At 38.3% G+C, this 21,192-nt stretch overlaps 1 protein-coding gene across 7 annotated transcripts in view; it reads left to right on the forward strand.

The window, feature by feature from the left end:
* TANK (TRAF family member associated NFKB activator) overlaps positions 1-21,192 on the forward strand; it is a 95,675-nt gene that overhangs the window by 33,603 nt on the left and 40,880 nt on the right. For 5 of the 7 annotated variants that reach the window (XM_047772731.1, XM_047772730.1, XM_047772735.1 and 2 more), the window contains exon 2: positions 7,643-7,790. In XM_047772731.1, coding sequence (XP_047628687.1) covers positions 7,692-7,790 — 99 coding nt within the window. In that variant the 5' untranslated portion in view covers positions 7,643-7,691. Of the gene's footprint in view, positions 1-7,642; positions 7,791-21,192 lie in introns of those variants that run through there. The other 2 variants (XM_047772736.1, XM_047772737.1) reach the window with 1 other exon arrangement.

Consider the following 21,192-nt stretch of genomic DNA (forward strand, 5'->3'; position numbering starts at 1 on the left):
ATCCTATATTTTATTACTGCTCTTGCTTCTTCTCAAGCATCATGGGAAAACAGTAGCCTAATTAATCATTTCTATAAGTAAACATCATGGTTATACTTAAGAATTGGCTCAGGTTTGCAGAGGTGTCCTGATCTGGAAGTTCAAACTCAATAATGCTTAAGAGGAGTTCCTGTTGTGGCTCAGCGGTTAACGAATCTGACTAGCATCCATGAGGACGCAGGTTCGTTCCCTGGCCTTGTTCAGTGGGTTAAGGATCCGGCCTTGCCCTGATTGTGGTGAAGGTTGCAGACACAGCTCAGATCCGGTGTTGCTGTGGCTGTGGTGTAGGCTGGTAGCTATAGCTCAGATTCAACCCCCAGCCTGGGAACATCCATATGCTGTAGGTGCAGCCCTTAAAAGCAAAAAAAAAAAAGATTTCCTTTTTCTGGAGTTCCCGTTGTGGCGCAGTGGTTAACGAATCCGACTGGGAACCATGAGGTTGCGGGTTCAATCCCTGCCCTTGCTCAATGGGTTAAGGACAGCCGTGAGCTGTGGTGTAGGTCACAGATGCAGCTCGGATCCCGCGTTGCTGTGGCTCTGGCGTAGGCCGGTGGCTACAGCTCCGATTAGACCCCTAGCCTGGGAACCTCCATATGGCGCTGGTGCATCCCTAGAAAAGACAAAAAGACCAAAAAAAAAAAATAATAATAATAATAATAATAATGCCTAAGAAATGTATATACTCCTGGCCTATTTTAGTGAAGAATGGGTATTATCTAGCACTGGAAAACATCTTTATAGCTATCAGAAACCTGTTTTAGAAAGGATGACTGGAGAGTTCCCATCGTGGCTCATTGGTAACGAACCCAACTAGGATCTTAGGATGCAGGTTCAATCCCTGGCCTTGCTCAGTGGGTTAAGGATCTGGCATTGCCATGAGCTGTGGTGTAGGTCCCAGACGCAGCTCGGATCCTGTGTTGCTGTGGCTGTGGTGTAGGCCAGCAGCAGTAGCTCCGATTCGACCCCTAGCCTGGAAACGTACATATGCCTCCAGTATGGCCCTAAAAGCAAAAAGAAAAAGAAAAAGGATGACGGCTATTTGATAGTCAAATAAAAGGAATAGGTAAAGTCATTCCTACCAATAATTCAAGACCCAAGTCAAATGCCATCTACCTGTCAAAGTCTTTCCTAAACCTCATAAATAGATGGGACCTGTTTCCTTTCCAAACTCTTATCCATTAGCTCTCTCCAGGTACTCATATATGTGCTGTAAGTTGCAGCGAATGGTGCCTTAGTGAGGGTAGGTTTCACTTCTATTTGGTTCTCAATGCATTGGTCCAGGCTTTGTTTTTAGTTGGCACTCAGTAAATGTTTTATTGAGTGGAATATCCATCATGGCATTCTAGGAGAATACTGTGCTGCTAGCTTTAGTAAACAGTCCTTGAACCCAGAATTTCGAAGTGTTGGTCCCAGGCATTCACTTTTAGCTTGGCAGCTGTATGCAGGCCGTTCGTTTACCTCTTCTAAGCCTTATCAGTCAAATGGGAATATGAATAATAGGAGATGAAGAGCTAGTGAAAAAACTTTGTAAAAGGAACACAGCTCTAAGATCCCTAAAGCCCCTTGCTGCATCCCTCACAGTGCTTTACAGGTATTAAGCAAACAAGTACTTCATTTTTTCTAATTTAGTTGCATAATAATGGTATATATTTTATTAAAATCAAAGTTCGGCCCTAGCAGTTGACAAACCTTTCTTGGGGCTAGAAGATTTTACCAAGGTAAAAGAAAACAATTGCCCTTGTGCAGGCTGACTTTCCTACCTTAGGACAGTTTCATTATTTAACCAAGAATCAGTGAAAGAGAAAGCAGCCTGATGGCCAGGGATTTTCTTAGTGCTTCCTCCTGGGCAGCACATGCTGGACCTGGGAGGCAGAACAGGAACTTGCTGCCCTCCATTTTCCCTCTTACCAGAACTACCCAAAGGAAAAAAAGGAGCTACTATCAGAGGAATAGAGGTGGCTAAGACAGGACTATCCTGGCTTCTGGAAGATTATTTTGGGGGTGGGATGCTTTGTATTCTGCTCACCCAGTTACCTTCTGGGGCATCAAGGAATTCATCTTTTCTTTGTGTGGTATGAGGAAACTAGCAAACCAAACCCAGAAATAAAGAAATAAACGCTGAAGACTTTACTTAAAATACATTTAAAAGAGTGAAACCATAACCAGAGGAGTGTTTCCAAGGCAGAGGTTGCTCTAGCTTGGACCTCCTGAGTTTGGGGGATGAGAGTGTCCATTAAATTTGAGTTTGAACATGTTTATTATAAATAAAACTATTTCCCTGGAGCCTGGCAAGTTTTGCAGAAGGCATACCAAAATGTAACTGAAATGTGACTACCTCTTAAATTGTGAAATTAATTTTACTCTTAACAAATGCTTAAAAAAAAATAGTGGAACAAGTGGTTTTAAAGTTCAGGGTGTTAATATTTGAAATATGTCCAATTTAATTAGCTGATCCCAGAGACAGTTTCCTTTTTCTCTGGTCATTGTCATTGATGTAACACCCAATTTTCTTCTTGGTTGTGAGATAGGAATTAACTGTATCATTTATTTAGTTATATTGACCTGAATCATATCTTCCCAGCATATATTCTTGTTTCAGGAAATAAGATGCATCCATGTGGAATTTACTCAGTAACTCTTCCTAGTGACATTTGTGTGATCTAATTCAAGGACCTGAAATGAAGGCTTATGATTTATTTGCATATGATGCAGCTATTTTTAGTACTGTATTTACATTTTTAAAAACAAGAATACGCCTTCTTTTTTTTTTTTTTTCGTCTTTGCTATTTCTTTGGGCCGCTCCCGCGGCATGTGGAGGTTCCCAGGCTAGGGGTCGAATCGGAGCTGGAGCCACCGGCCTACGCCAGAGCCACAGCAATGCGGGATCCGAGCCGCATCTGCAACCTACACCACAGCTCACGGCAATGCCGGATCATTAACCCACTGAGCAAGGGCAGGGACCGAACCCGCAACCTCATGGTTCCTAGTCGGATTCGTTAACCACTGCGCCACGACGGGAACTCCAGAATACACCTTCTTGATGAAACAGACAGGCATTTTTAGATTCACAGACTCAAGAACAGTAGAACAAAGAAGTTTCTTAGAAATCCAATCCAAACAACTTTTTTTTTTTTTTTTGGTATTGAAGAGATAAAAATGAGTCCAGAAAGATTTAGTAGCCCCGAACTAAGGTCACAGGGTCAGTCAGTGATAGGACAAAACAAGAAATTAGATGGGTCCCCAGATCAAGGCTCTTGTTTGTCCCAGATTTTTAAATATAGGTATGGTTTATATTGGCTTCTTTTTTTTCCTCTCCAGGGCCTCACTTGTGGCATATGAAGTTCCCAGGGTCAAATCGAAGGTGCAGCTACTGGCTCACACCACGGCCACAGCAACACAGGATCCAAGCTGTTTCTGCAGCCTACACAGCAGCTCTCGGCAATGCCGGATCCTTAACCCACTGAGTAAGGCCAGGGATCGAACCTTCGTCCTCATGGATGCTAGTCAGATTTGTTAACCACTGAGCCACGACTGAAACTCCTCCTACATTGGCAATTTTTACGACATCTGCAGCTTGTTAAGACAACCTAGCCACTTAGCTACTTAAATCATCTAATTTCTGAATGAGCATATTATAGTATATCATAGTCCCTGTAGCTAGGCCACCAGGAAACTCCATTATATACTTATTTTTAATTTCATGTGTGTTTTTCAAACCACCCTGAGTCCTTCTTTGAATGATAATGGTATCTAAATAAATACTCAAAGTGGTGCTTTGTATTAATGCTAATTACTTATGTTTCCATAGTGTCCATGGCATATCAGAGATCCTGGCAATGTTAATTATCCTTACAATATTTCATCTTTTCAATCTATCAAAAGTAGCAGTGAAAACAAACTTCCTAAGTGGAATGCCTTAAAGAGTTATCATTCTTTCATTGCTGTACAAAGTAAAGACACTGTGATTCCCATGATAAAAACTTTGACATTGTTTTTATTAAGCCTAGAAAATGATGTAAAAGTGTATTTAGTATCCTAAAATCAAAGACTGGCTGATAGGATTGAAATATTACCTAGGTATTTAAAAAGAGTATTGTGGTTCATAGTCAACTGATTTTCAAAAAGAGTACCAAGGACATTTAGTGGGGAAAGAATAGTCTTCTTAACAAATGATGCTGGGACACATGAATAGCCATGTGCAAAATGAATCTGAAGCCCTACCTCATACCATATACAAATTAATTCAATATGGATCAAAGATATAATAAAAGCTAAAATTATAAAATTCCTTAAAGGAAATATAGGTGAAACTGTGTGATTTTTGGATTAGGCGGTAGTTTCTTTGATATGACACAGGCAACAAAAGAAAAAAATAGATAAATTGGACCTCATCAAAATTAAAAACTTCATACACCTGAAACTGACAACTTTCTAAGTCAACTGTACTCCAATAAAAAGGTTTTTTTTTTTTTTTTTGTCTTTTTAGGGCCACACCTACAGCATATGGAGGTTCCCAGGCTAGGGGTCGAACTGGAGCTGTAGCCACAGGCCTAGGCTACAGCAACGCCAGATGTGAGCCACATCTGCAACCTACAACACAGTTTATGGCAACACCAGATCCTTGACCCACTGAGTGAGGCCAGGGATCAAACCTGCGTCCTCATGGCTACTAGTCAGATTCGTTTCTGCTGAGCCACAATGGGAACTCCCTAAAATTTATTTTTAAAAAATTGAAGGGAGTTCCCTTCATGGCTCAGTGGTTAACAAACCCGACTAGGATCCATGAGGTTGCTGGTTTGAGGATCCACCATTGCCAGTGAGCTGTCCTGTAGGTCATAGATGCAGCTCGGATCCTGCATTGCTGTGGCTGTGGTGTAGGCCAGCAGCTACAGCTCTGATTCAGCCCCTAGCCTGGATACTTCCATATGCCTCAGGTGTGGCCCTAAAAATAAAAAAAATAATTAGTTGATTAATTAATTAAAAACTTCCTGGTCAAAGGACACTATCAAAGAAATGAAAAGATAACCACTATCAGAGAATGGGAGAAAATATTACATACATATATGTGTATATATGTATACATACACATATATGCACATATGTATATGAAAAGTGGGCAAAGGAATTGATTAGACATTTCTCCAAAGAAGGTATACAAATGACCTGTAAGCACTATTAAGATTCTCAACATTGGAGTTCCCATCACGGCACAGCAGAAACGAATCCAACTGGGAACCATGAAGTTACGGGTTCGATCCCTGGCCTTGCTCAGTGGGTTAAGGATCTGGCATGTTGCCATGAGCTGTGGTGTAGACTGCAGACACGATTCGGATCTGGCATTGCTATGGCTCTGGTGTAGGCTGGTGGCTACAGCTCCAATTAGACCCCTAGCCTGGAAACTTCCATATGCCGCAAGCGCGGCCCTAAAAAGACAAAAAAAAAAAAAAAGATTCTGAACATCAAAACTATGATGAGATACCACTTCACACCCACTAGGATTCTAGCACATAATTTTTTTTAACTCAGTGAATTTTACTACATTTATAGTTGTACAGTGATAATAATCACAACCCAATTTTATAGCATTTCCATCCCATAGCACATAATTTTAAAATGGACAGTAATTGTTGATGAAACTGGAGAAATTGGAACTCTTGTACATTGTTAGTGAAAATATAAAATGATACAGCTCTGTGGGGACTTCTGGAACTTCTATAGTAGTTCCTCAAAAAGTTAAACATAATTATCATCTGACCTAGCATTTATCCTCCTAGGAATGTATCTAAGAGAACTGAAAACATAGTTTTACACAAATATGTATACACAAATAGTAGCTTTATTCAAAATAACCAAAAAATGGAAACAACCCAAATGCCCATTAACTGAGGAATGGATAAACAAAATGTAGTATATCTATAAAATGGAATATTCTTCAAACATGAAAAGCAGTGAGGTACTAATATATGGTACAACATGGATAAACTTTGGAAAATTTATGCTGCATAAAAAAAGACACAAAGGCCATATATTTTGTTACTCCAAAGTAGGCAAATCCTTGGAGTCAGAAAGAGGATTAATGGTTGTCAGGTAATGGGGGAAGAGGGGAATTGGGATTAACTGCTAATAGGTACAGGGTTCCTTTCTGTGGTGATAAAAATGTTCTATAATTAGATAATGGTAATGGTTGCACAACATAGTGAATATACTAAAAACTAGAGAAGGGTATACTTTAAAATGGCAAATTTTGGTATATGAAATGCAAAATACTAAAATGATTTTAAACATGTGAACCCAAAGATAAAGATGTTATGAGGAGTTCCCATTGTGGGGCTCAGAAGTAATGAACCTGACTAGTATCCATAAGATGTGAGTTCAATCCCTGGCCTCACTCAGTGGGTTAAGGATCCAGCGTTGCCATGAGCTGTGGTGCAGGTCACAGATGTTGCTTGGATCTGGTGTTGTGGCTGTGGCATAGGCTGGCAGCTACAACTCTGATTCATCCCCTAGCCTGGGAACTTCCATGTGCTGCGGGTACAGCCCTAAGAACCCCCCCCCCCCAAAAAAAAGAAAAAAAGATGCTATGAAAGATTAGAGATGGGAAAAGGATTTCCAGTCACAGAAAGAAAAAGATCGTATCCCTCAAACTGCCTAAGAATGATGGAAATCCTTTGTTCAAAGGATTAAGAGGCTCTGTGGTGTGGTTTTTACAGCTTAAAGGGAAAAAAATCAGGGTCATTAGATGACCCTCTGCTCAGAGTCAAGGAATATCTTTAGAGATGTTAATGCAAATTGAGATGGTAAAACCAAATTACCTCCACTGAGTAAATCAGCTGTAGTTCAGAAATAGCAGAGAAATTGGAAAACTTAACAGAGTGGGGGTAGTTCTGATGGAATGTGATTTTTCTTTTTTAATGTACAATCCAATGGCAACTCTCCCTAGATTTTGTGCTAAAATAAGAGCATTTTCACACATTTTAATTGCTTTGTGATAACAACAGTGTGAACTCCATCCACAAACATTTATTATCTACTTAATTTTGCTCTAATTTCATTATAGCAAGTATTCACCTTGTAAGTGGGAGTAACTGTCCATTTAGTAAAAAGAAATCCCTTCTCACATTGCTAATGCTGTGCATTTCTGTAATAAAGGATTAATAACAAATGGCCTTTTATATTTTTCCATTTTTAGGTTGCATTTATAGAATGCTATTTGCAAAATAGCATCTTTAGGAACTAGAACCCCAATTGCTCCTTAAACATTAGTAAAGAATATTTAAAAATTGTGGAAGTTAAGGTTTCATAATATCTCAGATCAGGATTTTATTTATCTATTTACTTGTGGCTATGCCCACAGCATGTGGAAGTTCCTGGGCCAGGGATGGAACCCTAGCCACAGCAATGACAACACTGGATCCTTAACCAATAGGTCACCAGGGAACTCCTGATCAGGATTTTAGATGAGACTTTTTTTGCCTTTATAAAACTTTATAGTAGTTTATTCTATAATGTTCATGCTAAACCATATAGAACTGTTCTGTGGTACCTTTTTAAAATGAGATTTATATAACATAACAGCTACCTAAATTGTTCAATTATTTTCCAGACCTGTCATTTACTCCAGTGTTTATAGTGATGCTACAGGACAGAGTGGAATGGATAAAAACATTGGCGAGCAACTCAATAAAGCTTATGAAGCCTTTCGGCAGGCATGCATGGATAGAGATTCTGCAGTAAAAGAACTACAGCAAAAGGTATGTGTTTTTGATTTTGAAAAGTTATTTATTCTGGTAAATGCAAAATATTGTTAGAAAGTGCTCTGAAGAACTAAAACACAGGGATATATTAATAGATGAAATTTAAGGATTTTATTTGCTCTCTTTTAAAAAAAAAACCATTGTGGAGTTCTCTTATGGCATGGTGGGTTAGGGATCCAGAGTTATCACAGCAGTACTGCAGTGGTGTGGGTGGGTTCTATCCTTGCCCTGGGAACTTTTTCGTGCCATGGGTGTGGCCAGTAAATATGTAAGTAACCATTGTGACCAACAGGAAGAATTCTTTTTTTTTTTTTTTTTGTCTTTTTAGGGCCACACCTGAAACATATGAAAGTTCCTGGGCTAGGAGTTGAATCAGAGCTGCTGCTGCTGACCTATGCTACAGCCTCAGCAATGTGGGATCCAAGCTGTGTCTGTGACCTATGCTGCAGTTTACAGTAATGCCGGATCCTAAACCCACTGAGTGAGGCCAGTGCATCTTTGTGGATACTTGTCAGGTTCTTAACCTGCTAAGCCTCATGGGAACTCCAAGGAAAAATTCATTTTAAGGTGATTGTATTGAGGAAAGATAAGAATGTTCTCTTCCATAAATAATTTTTAAATAAAATGACAAATGGAAAGAAGTGTCACTGTCTCAGCTAGTTTTATTTTTACATTTTTATTTGGCTGACAGGAAGCCTGTACAAATCTTAAAATATCCTGAAACTAAGTTTTTATTAATTTATAATAGTCTTCCATTATTTAACTCTAACAGTTAAAAATAAACTGTTTCAGTGAAATCCTTAATGACTTACCAGAAGTTTAGCTTTTTAAAGTTATTCCTGTACATATAAAATGTCTATTTAGTAATTTCAGTTTCAAAAGAAAGTAAATTGTAGGAAAGCTATACCCAGACAAAAATTATTTGGTCTAGTTCCCAGGCACATGTCTGTTATTTGTCCATGATAAGGTTTTTCTCTGCTCTACAGCAAAATGAGAAAAATGAAAATAATGAGCTTTTTTTTTTTTTAGTAATGAACTTCTTATAATGCTAACTTTATCCGATTTAAAATTCTGTCCTTGGAGTTACTGCTTACTCAGCAGGTTAAGGATCTGCTGTTGTCACTGCTGTGACACATGTTCCATCCCAGGCCAGGGAACTTTTGCATGCCTCAGGTACAACCAAAAAAAGTTTTTATTTAAAAATAAAATTCTCTCCTTTGTCCTAATATTATTCCCATGTTTACATACTGTTAGAATAAAGAGCAAAATTTTATTAACATATACAGTCAAATGATAATCTTGGAGTTTTTGTTTGCTTGTTCAATATCATTACTTTGTGTTTTGGAAGTCCTCAATACCACTTACACATTCTGTGATTCTCTAGAAGGACTCACAGGACTTAGTATACTGTCATACTCATAACTAAGATATATTACAGTGACATGGTAAAGATACACAGCTAGATCATTAATGTAAAAGATACCAGATGGATCTAAATAGATCCATGTTCAGATTTCCTATACTCTTTCCCTCCTGTGAAGGGTCACACAATGCACCCCTTCTTCAGCTTCACTCAATAGGAGTTCCTGTCATGGCTCAGTGGAAATGAATCTGACTAGCATCCATGAGGATGTGGGTTAGATCCCTGGCCTTGAAAAGTGTGTTAAGGATCCGGTGTTGCCATGAGTTTTGGTATAGATCATAGACACGGTTCAGATCTGGTGTTCCTGTGGCTGTGGTGCAGGCCAGTGGCTACAGCTCCAATTTGACCCCTAGCCTGGGAATTTCCATATGCCACGGGTGCAGCCCTAAAAAGACAAAAAAAAAAAATCATTAAAAAAAACTGCACTCAACAAACAAAAAGTGCTTTGGCATGGGGGACCCTATTTGAGACTCAAGAGTTTGGGATTTTTATTAAGGGTTGGTTACATAGGCACCTTCTGTCAACAAAAATTTTAGATTCTCAGAAGGAAAGTAATTATTCACCATAAATCTCACTGTGTAGTCTAAGTAGGCTGGCACAGTACTTAAAAATTACCACTTAGGAAATGTTTTTGAATATTAATTTTCGGCCAGTGGTAAGCAACCAAAAATGTCTGTAATTTAATCTCTTTTTGGCGTGGAAGAAACCTTTACTGACAGCAACAATTATCCTAAAGAAGGGAAAGGGAAGTATTTTTTGTATATCTCAAGAATAGGCGAAGAAAGGCGCTCCCGTTGTATATCCAGGCTTTACCATGAATTTTAGGTGGTGCCAGACTTGCCGATTATTTTTTTCAGCAACTTTCTTTATATAGAAGTGGAAGAAAGCATTGGCTAAATCCAAGATTAAGAGAGTATAGAGTAGTTGAGAGTAGAAGAATTTCTGGTTAGGTAGCCAGAAAGTAATACAAAAGCTATTGAAATTATGTGCTTTGAGATATAAGCTAAAATCAGATAAAAGTAGTGTAGGAGTCTAATAGATTAAGAATAAAAAGAGTATGTATGGCTGAAATGTTCATGAAGTGAGAGAAGCAAATACAGAAAAGCAGAAGAATGTGAGAATTCAAAAGAATGGTTATTGTCAATGAGTAAATATTAATGTTTAGGATCTTCTGTCTTCATAATGAGTCGTGAAAGTGGGTAGCTGGAATGAGATTGAAAAATTCCAGAAACTCTTTTTAACACTAGAGCAATTCTCCTAGAATGGTAGTAGAGCATTTAGAGAGACTGTTGTGAAAGGAAGAGCAAAATTCTTGAATGTGAGGAAATGACTAGTATCTTGGGAGAAAACTGTTTTGAGGAATGACTGTTATAATTGAATTCCTTGTGGATAGCCTTTTGCTTAAGTTTAAAGAAGTAATGGCCCAGATTGCAATGATGAAACAATATCGTACTTATCTTTTTGTTCTACCACATCTAATTCCATCACCCATTCCTTAGTAGGTTGATAGGACACTAGAGAGCTTCATATGAGGGTATTTCAGAGATATCTGTATCCTCAGAAGACAGCATAGTTATTCCCATTTTAATGTGAGATGCCGGGCTTGCTGAAATTCAGACTTATTAGCCGTTATATTACTTATAGTACAATGAAAAAAGAGTTCTAACACCTGATCTTATTCATTATATTTTTTAAAGTCAACTTTTTCCTGAAATATTTTTGTGAGAATAATGTATACTTTTTGACATTTTTTAAATTTTATGGAACATTATTGTTTTTTAAATTATAGAATTATCAAATGTACTAAGTGTAAATCACTAATTTGTCCTCATCTATCTACTCCCAGAAATGAGGTTGAACTTTGAAAAGTTCAATCAAACTAGGTATTCCTCATTTAGAATCTTTAGTAATAAGATGACATATACAAGTTATCAGACATCTTGTATGAAGATAAGTACAAATACCATTTCTACCACTTCCAAGATTTTCAGCCTGGATGAATGGAAGATTGATGATGCAACCACAGAAATAGAGGATGCTGATTTTGGTAAAGGAAGTTATTATTTGGTTTGATTTAGATATTTTGATTTCAAGTATTTAGAAGATCACTGGGGAAGATGTTTAGCAGGCTATTGAATTATGGATCTTTGAAGTAAAGTACTAGTTGGAAATACACATTTGGGAGTCATCTCTGTAGAGATGATACTTGGAGTGATAGTTAAAGGAGTACCAAGGGAAAAGAGAAAAAAAATGAAGAGAAGAAGAGAAGGAAGAGAACAACCTTGGAGAAGTTGCCTGGCATTCTGATGACAGAAAAGGCCCTAGGTAGTATACTGTGAGTGAGCCTAGCTGCCCTTCCTAACAGTATGCTTCAACAATTGGTGTATTGTTGAAAGATGGCCAACTAGGAAGTTTCAGGCCCTTTTTCTTCCACAAAAGCATCAAATAAACAACTACACAAACTGAAATAACTTTTTAGGAGCTCTGGAAATGACTCAGTGATCTGCACCAACCAAGGAAACACTTAGTGAAGAAAAAGCTACATTGTAAATGGTAGGAAATTTCATAGCATTCTCTTTGCATTTGACCCACCTCCTTACCAGTGTGGCATGGTGCAGTTGGGAGGAAGTAACCCAGATCCTGGTTCCCTCAGGAAGAAGGAAAGGAAGAAGCAGAGTTTTTGTCTCACTTTAATTGGAGCTCAGAGTTGAGAATGGCAGCATAGTTTGGGTCTCAGGCTAGAAGCTGTGGAAGGCAGTGGTGGGCATCATAGCACATGGAAACTGCAGGGAGGGGACTGCAGTAAACATTGGGTATAAGATTTTTGGGAGAGGGATACAGTGGAACATCTGAGCCCTGAGACGAAACTGGGGTTAAGACTGGGAAATTAGGACAGTTCCAAACAGCTGGGGAAAATCAGGAGAAAAAAAGAATCATCCACACAGGCCCAAACACAATTCACACCCAGAAAATACCTGAGAAAATGTTAAACCTTTACTGTATTAATCTCAAGGCTAATGGGCCTGCTGATTAGTGAATATCACCCACACCAGGCTGCAAACTGGAAGAGGTGACTCTTTGTTCAGATGCCTAGTTTTCAACAATTACAAGGCATACAAAGAAATGAGAACATGGCACTTTGAAAGGAGCAAAGTAAATTTCCAAAATCAGTACCTGAAGAAACACATGTATCTGACTTACTAGACAAAGACTTGAAAATAACTGTTGTAAATATGCTCAAAGAGCTAAAGGAAAACAGAATCAAAGAACTAAATAAAATTAGGAAAACAATAATACAAACAAAATGAGAAAATCAAAAACAAGATTAAAAATATTTTTAAAAAGAACCAAATTCTAACCGAATAATACAGTAAATGAATTGAAAATTGCACTAGAGGCATTCAAGATCACAGAAGAAGGAATCAGTAAACATAAAGATAGGTCTGTTGAAAGATTGGAGACTGAGGAACAAAAAGAAGAATGAAGAAGAATTTGCAGAGCCTAAGGGACTTAGAGGACACTTTCAAGTGCAGTAATATATGCACTATGGGGGGAAGGAGAAAAAAATTCTTTTGAAGAAATAAATTATTTAAATAAATAATAAAAACTTCTCAAGTTTGAGGAACAACAAATATACAAATTCAAAAAGCTCAACAAACTTCATGTAGGATAAATCCAAAGAGCCCTACATCAAGACATATTATAATCAAACTGTTGAAAGACAAAGATAGAATCTGGAAAGCATCAAGAGGAAGGTGACTTATCATGTGCAAGGGAGCCCCAGTAAGACTGTCACTAGATTTCACAGCAGAAACTTGAAGGCCAAAAGGCAATTGCATTATGTATTTAAAGTACTAAAAAAAAAAAAAAAAAAAAAAGTCCTTCAAAAATGAAGGAGAAAGTAAAAGTGGAAGGAGTTCAATACCCTGGACCTGACATACAAGAAAAGTTGAGGAGGAGTACCCCTTGTGGCTCAGCAGAAAGAATCTGACTAGTATCCATAAGGATGCACGTTCAATCCCTGGCCTGGTTCAGTAGGTTAAGGATCTGGCATTGCCATGAGCTGTTATGTAGGTCACAGTCATGGCTCGGATCCTGTGTTGCCATGGCTGTGGCTTAGGCTGGCAGCAGCAGCAGCTCTGATTTGACCCCTAGCCTTTGAACTTCCATATGCCACAGGTGTGGCCCTAAAAAAAAAGGCAAAGAAAAGCTGAGGAATGCCCTTCAACTTGAAATGAAAAGAGAGAGTGTGCTAGAGAGTAACTTGAAGCCAAGTAAAAGTATAAAGTCCTCGGAAAGGTAAATACACATACAAATATAAAAACATATTATTGTAATTTTGGTTTATAATTCTGCCTTTTATTTTCTATAGGATTTATAAGACAAATATATAAAATAATTTTAAGTCTCTACTAATGGGTATGCAGTCTATGTAATTTGTGACATCAATAATGAAGTGGGAGAACAGAGCTATAAAGACAAAGTTTTTGTATACATTTGTAGTTATGTTGGTATCGATTTAAAATATATTGTCATAACTTTGGGATATTATTTGTAATCTCAATGGTAACCACAAAGAAAATATAGAATATGCACAAAAGGAAAGTAGAATCAAAACATGTCACTACAAAAAATTAACTAGGTACAGAGAAGGACAGTAGTAGAAGAAATGAGGAACAAAAACTATTTGACATACACAGAACAAGATGAAGAAAGTAGTTACCTATCAGTAGTTACTTTAAATGTAATTCAGTAATTACTTTAATTGAAAGACATAGATTAGCAGAATAGATTTTAAAAAAAGGATCCACTATATGCTGTCTATAAGACTCATTTGAGATTAAGAACATGCTTAGGTTGAAAATGAAAGGATAGGAAAAGATTCTATACAAATAGTAACCAAAAAAGAGCATGTGTAGCTATACTAATATTGGACAAAACAGATTTATGTCAAAAATTGTTACAAAAATAAGGAGAGACGTTACATAGCAAAAAAAGATCAAGTCATCAAGAAGATACAACAGTTATAATCATATATGCACCAAACATTAAGACTTCAGAATATATGAAGCAAACACTTATAGTATTAAAGAAAGAAATAGCTAGCTCTACAGTAACAGTAGGAGACTTCAACATCTCACTTTCAACACTTCTAATAATAGATGGAACCAGACAGAATACCAGTAAGGAAATAGAAGACTTGAACATCATAGACCAGTTGTAAATAGCAGATATATAGAGAGTATTCCACCCAACAATAGCTGAATTCACGTTTCTCAAGTTAACATGAAGCATTCTCTAAGATCGACAGTACTTTAGGCCATTAAAAATGACTCCGTAAATTTAAAAAGATTTAAACTATACAAAGTGTCTTTTCTAGTCACAGTAAAATGAAACTAGAAATCAGTAGCAGAAGGAAAACTGGGAAATTCATACATATGCAGAAATTAAATATCACACTATTTATTTATTTATTTATTTATTTTGCTTTTTAGGGCTGCACTAGCAGCATATGGAAGTTCCCAGGCTAGGGTTCCAATCAGAGCTGTAGCTGCCAACCTATGTCATAGCCACAGCAATGTGGGATCTGAGCTGCAGCTGCAACCTACACCACAGTTCATGGCAACACCTGATCCTTAACCCACTGAGTAGGGCTGGGAATTGAACCTGCATCCTCATGGATACTAGTCAGGTTCATTGCCACTGAGCCACAAAAGGAACTCCCAACACACTCTTAATTAACCAATAGATCAAAGAAAAATCACAAGGGAAATTAGAAAATATCTTAGAGACAAATGAAAATGAAAGCACAATACACCAAAACTTACGGGATACAGTAAAAGCACTACTGAAAGGGAGAAGATCTCAAATCAATAACCTAACTTTACACTTTAAGAAACTTAAAAAAGTGCAATTATTTCTTTTTTAGGAACCCACAGCTATCAGGAAGAAGGAAATAGTAAAGATGAGAACACTGATAAGTAAAATAGAGACTAGAAAACTAATAAAGCCATTGAAACCAAATTGGCTCTTCTAAGAGATCAACAAAACTGACAAATCTTTAGCTAAATTTCATAAAGAAGAAGACTCAGACAACTAAAATCAGAAATGAAAGAGAGGACAATACTACCAATTTTACAGAAATAAAAAGAATTATAGAAGTACTATATATAGGATTTCTTGCTGTGATGCAGGGGTTAAGAATATGACGCAGCAGCTCAGGTTGCTGGTGAGGTATGGGTTCAATCCCTAGCCCAGTGCAGTACAGTGGGTTAAAAAGGTCCAGGGTTCTCGCAGCTGCAGCTCAGGTCCCAGCTATGGCTGGGGATTCATCCCTGGCCTAGGAACTTCTGTATATCTCAGGTGCAGCCATTAAAAAAAAACAAAAAAAACCCCAAAAAAAACCCTGTAAACAATTGTATACAAACCACTTGGATAAACAACATAAAATTAACAAATTCCTAGAAACATACACCTAACCAAGATTAAAACATAGAGAAATAGAATATCTGAAAAGATTTGTACCTAACGAGGAGATTGAAACAGTGACCAAAAAGTTGACAGCAAAGAAAAAGGCCAGAACCTAATGGCTTCACTAGCGATTTCTAGCCAACATAGAGAGAAAAATTAGCACCAGTCTTTCTAACATTCTTCCAAAAAATTGATCAGGATGGAATACTTTTTTGTTGTTGTTGTTGTTGTTGTTGTTGTTGCTATTTCTTGGGCCGCTCCCGCGGCACATGGAGATTCCCAGGCTAGGGGTTGAATTGGAGCTGTAGCCACCGGCCTATGCCAGAGCCACAGCAACGCGGGATCCGAGCCGCGTCTGCAACCTACACCACATCTCACGGCAACGCCGGATCATTAACCCACTGAGCAAGGGCAGGGACCGAACCTGCAACCTCATGGTTCCTAGTCGGATTCGTTAACCACTGCACCACGACGGGAACTCCAGGATGGAATACTTTTAATTCATTCTATGAGGCCAGCACTACCCTAATTCCAAAGCCAGACAAAGACACTATAAGAACTACAAACTGATATCCCTTTTGAATATTGATGCAAAAATCCTCAACAAAATATTAGCAAACCAAATTCAGTAGTGTGTTAGGAGGATTGTATACCTTGATCAAGTGGGATTTATTCCTGCAATCCAAAGATGGACAAATCTGTCAGTATAATTCACAAGTTTAACAGAACGAAGGGTGGTGGTATTCAAAAACCACGTGATCATCTTAGTTGATTCAAGAGAATCGATAAAATCCAACACCTTTTTTGATAGAAATGCTTAACAGACTAGGAGTAGAAGGAAACTATTTCAGCATAATAAAGGCCATATATGGAAAACCCACAGCTAATGTAATACTTGGTAATGAAAGACTGAAAGCTTTTTCTCTGAGATCAGGAAAAAAAACAAGGATGTTCACTTTGACTACTTCTGTTCAACATAACATTGTAAGTCCTACCCAAAGCAATTAGTCAAGAAAAACAATATCTGAATTGAAAAGGGAGAAGAAAAATTGTTTGCAGATTACTTAAAATTTATGTGTAGAAAATTCTGAAGATTCCATCAAATAAACTGTTAGAACTAGTAAACTCAGCAAAGTTTGAGATACAAAACAAACAAAAGTAAGTTGCATTTCTATTCATTAACATTAAACAAACTGAAGAGGAAATTAGGAAAATTCAATTTATAATAGTATCAAAATGAATAATTACTTAGGAATAAACTTTACCAAGTAGGCAACAGACTTACATCCTGGAAAACTACGAAGTGTTGCTGAAAGAAATTAAAGGAAGAAGCCAACACACAGGAAAAATCTGTGTTCATGGTTTGGACCCTTACTTTTCACTGTATAAAAATTAAACCAGATCGAAGACCTAGATGCAAGAGCTAATACTATAAAAAAAAAAAAAACTCATATAAGGAATCATAGGAGAAAAGCTTCATAACATTGGATTTGGTAGTGACTGCTTTGATATGACACCAAAACCATGACAACAAAAGAAAGGTAAGTTGGACTTCATCCAAACTTTTGTGCATCAAAGGACACTATCAGCAGAGTGAAAAGGCAACCCAAAGAATGGGAGAAGATAATTGCAAATCATATAGCTGATAAAGGATTAATATCTAGAATATATAGAGAACTCCTACACTCAACAACAACAATTAAAACAACCTGATTAAAAAATAGGCAAAAGGGGGAGTTCCCGTCGTGGCGCAGTGGTTAACGAATCCGACTAGGAACCATGAGGTTGCCGGTTCGATCCCTGCCCTTGCTCAGCGGGTTAACAATCCGGCGTTGCCGTGAGCTGTGGTGTAGGTTGCAGACGCAGCTCGGATCCCGCGTTGCTGTGGCTCTGGCGTAGGCCGGTGGCTGCAGCTCCGATTGGACCCCTAGCCTGGGAATCTCCATATGGTGCGGGTGCGGCCCAAGAAATAGCAAAAAGACCAAAAAAAAAAAATAGGCAAAAGGGCATTCGGTAGTGACCTAGTGGTTAAGGACTCTATGTTGTCATTGCTCTGGTGAAGGTTGGATCCCTGGCCTAGGAACTTCCACATGCCACAGGCACGGCCAAAATAATGTTTAATTTAATTAAAAAAAAAAAAAAACGGAAAAATTATTGAGGATGTGGGGATGTGGGGAAATTCGACTCTTGTACATTGCTGATGGGAATGTAAAATGGTGTATCCACTGTGGGAAATAAATAGTGTTTCTTCAAAACAAAACATAGAATTACCATATAATCAAGCAATTCTGCTTGTAGGTATATACCCAAATTAACTGAAAGCAGGAATTCAAAGAGTTATTTGTACATCCATATTTGTAGTAGCCTTATTTACAATGAACAAAAGGTAGAGCAACCCAAGTGCCCATCAATGGATCAGTGGATAAACAAAACACAATAAATGTCTATAATAGAATAGTTGGATTCATAGAGACAGAATAAAAGGGTGGCTCCTAGAAGCTGGGGTAAGGGGTTAGGTAGTGGGGCCTAGTGATTAAAAGGTACACAGTTTCAATTAGGGAAAATGAAAAATTTCTGGAGATGGATGGTGGTGATGGCTGCAAACAGTATGAATGTACTTAATGCCACAGAACTGTACACTATGTATGGTTAACATGGCAAAATTTTGTTACATATATTTTACTACAACTTTTAAAAATATCTATTACCAAAACCCAAAAATTAGTATAGCCTAGAAATTTTCCTACTAGTGATGTTTATTGCTCTTCACTGGCATTCTTCAATTTGTACAAACTCACCTGCCTTTTACCATTTAATTGTCCATAATCTAGCCAGTTCTTCTCACAGTGTTTCTTCTAGTTTATTGCAGTTTAAGACTCAGAAGCTCCTCTTTGAGAAGTCAGTGTGCTATTCATTTAAGAACATTGTGTCAAGAAAAAGATACCCAAGTATTCCAAATCAATAAAGGAGACAGAGACAAATAAGGCAGGTAAGTGATGTTTTAAAATATTGGCGAAAATTACAAAAGTAGCACATGCTTATTGAAAAAAATGCAAATAATCTTAAGATATACAGAGTATCTTGGGGTCCTCTCCCTCACTCCCCAGAGGTAACTATTGTTAGTAATTTAATATATGTATATCCTAGAATATGTGAATCATATTTTTCAGAAATGGAGTTATGCTTTTATGAATGTTTTAGGATTATGAAAATATATAATGGAAACCTGATTTAAAGTGGAGCTGGGGGAGTTCCCATTGTGGCTCAGCGGAAACGAATCCAACTAGTATCCATGAGGACATGGGTTTGATCCCAGGTCTCGCTCAGTGAGTTAAGGATCCGGTGTTGCTATGAGCTGTGGTGTATGTCGCAGACGTGCTTCAGATCTGGCATGGCTGTGGCTATGGCGTAGGCCAACAACCACAGTTTTGTTCGACCCCTAGCCTGGGAACTTCCATGTGCCTCAGGTGAGACCCTAAAAAGACAAAAAAAATTTTTAAAAGTTAAAAAAATAAAATGGAGCTGGGAAGCCATGTAGGGAGAGTTTCCCCATAGCTACCCCTGGTCTCAATTTATATAGCCAGCAGGAAAAAAGATTTCCTCAGTCCTCAGAGCAAAATATCCATCCCTTTCAACCAACGTTGCAACCCTGAAATGGCTACAACCCTGAATTCTCCTCCTCTAAACAAAACAACTTCCTTCCGAGAGCCTAAAAAAAGGAGTTTTCCCTTTGGAAAAAAAGAAAAAGAAAGGAAGGAAGAAATGGAGTTGTGCTCATTTGAAAAAGCTTTTTTTTTTTTTTTTTTTTAAATTTTACGACCTCGCCCACAGCATATGGAAGTTCCTGGGCTAGAGATTGAATCCAAGCCGCGGCTGAGACCTACGCTGCAGCTGCGGTAATTCTGGATCCTTTTAACTGATTGCACTGGGGTTAAACTCACACCTTTGCAGTGACCCAAGCTGCTGCATTTGGATTTTTAACCCACTGTGCCAAGACTGAAACTCCAAGTTTTTGTTTGTTTTTGCTTTTTAGGGCCACACCCACACTTGTGGAGGTCCCCAGGCTAGGGGTCTAATCTAAGCTACAGCTGCTGGCCTATGCCATAGCCACAGCCATGCCAGATCCAAGCCGTGTCTGTAACCTACACCACAGCTCATGGCAGCACTGGATCATTAACCCACTGAGCGATGCCAGGGATCCAGCCCCCAAGCTCATGGTTCCTAGTCAAATTCGTTTCCGCTGAGCCATGACAAGAACTCCTAAATTTTTTTTTAATGTCTTTGTCTTCACCATCATCATCGTCACTAAGATTTATTGAGGCTTATGTTTGCCGAAGTGCTTTACAGTCATCTGATTTAATAATTGTATAGATCTTATGAGGAAGATGAGGAGCTTTCCAGATGAGGAAACTGAAGTGCAGAGAGGTGAAGTGACTTGCCCACAACCACACCACTAATAAGTTGTAGAACTATGTTTTGAAAAAAATTGCTTGACCACGGATTTCATATCCTTAAATGTGAAATCACAGTGGCTGCTCTATTTGTTATCATTTCCCTGCCAGTAAGAAGAGAGAGAGAAGTGGGGAAGAGCAGACAGTTTCCTTTTAATGATGTAGTCCAGAATTTCTACAGGTCAGTTATTTTTTCGCTTTTTTTTTTTAGGGCCGCACCCACAGCACATGGAGGTTCCCAGGCTAGGGGGTCGAATCAGAGCTGCAGCTGCCAGCCTACCCCACAGCTACAGCAATGCAGGATCTGAGCCACATCTGTGACCTACACCACAGCTCACGGCAGCGATGGATCCTTAACCTACTGAGCGAGGCCAGGGATTGAACCCGCAACCTCATGGTTACTAGTCAGATTCATTTCCGCTGTGCCACAATGGGAACTGCGAGAGTATTTAAGATTAAAATTTGACATGATGATTGATTGGCAATAGAACTAGTAGATGTTAAGGATGGTTATAGCTTTCTAGATACATAGTGGTGCCATATACTCAGAAAAGGCATTCAAGAAAAGGATCTGAGTTGTAAAGGTAGCAGGGGGCTGAGGGCAGGATGTTAGTTGAGGGGCGATCATGAGTTCTGAGAAAGTAAAACTTGAAATGTTTTTTGATAGCACTTGGCCACATAGAAATAGAGCTCAAAGAAGAATTCTGCTAGGAGGAGAATTTAAGAGACTGGCAAATAACCAACCACTGGAGGTGAGATTGCCTAAGGGAAGAGTGTATAGCAAAAAGAGAACCTTGGCAGAGCTAGATAGACTCACATGATGACTGGTGGTTATTTAGGGGCTTGAGCGTTGTGGTCAGGCAAACTCGGATTCAAATCCCAGCTCTACTATCTACTGAGAAATCTTGAGCAGGTTATTTCATAACTCTTTGTGCCTCACTTTTCTTATCTATCAAATGTGAAGAATAACCTCAGAAGTATTAAGTTAGATAGTGAAAATAAAGCTCTTTGAGTCTGGTGTGTAGTTAAGTAGTCAGTGAAATGATCATATGAT

This window comes from Phacochoerus africanus, chromosome 3, assembly GCF_016906955.1.
Source record: "Phacochoerus africanus isolate WHEZ1 chromosome 3, ROS_Pafr_v1, whole genome shotgun sequence".
In the NCBI taxonomy this organism is placed as follows: Eukaryota; Metazoa; Chordata; class Mammalia; order Artiodactyla; family Suidae; genus Phacochoerus; species Phacochoerus africanus.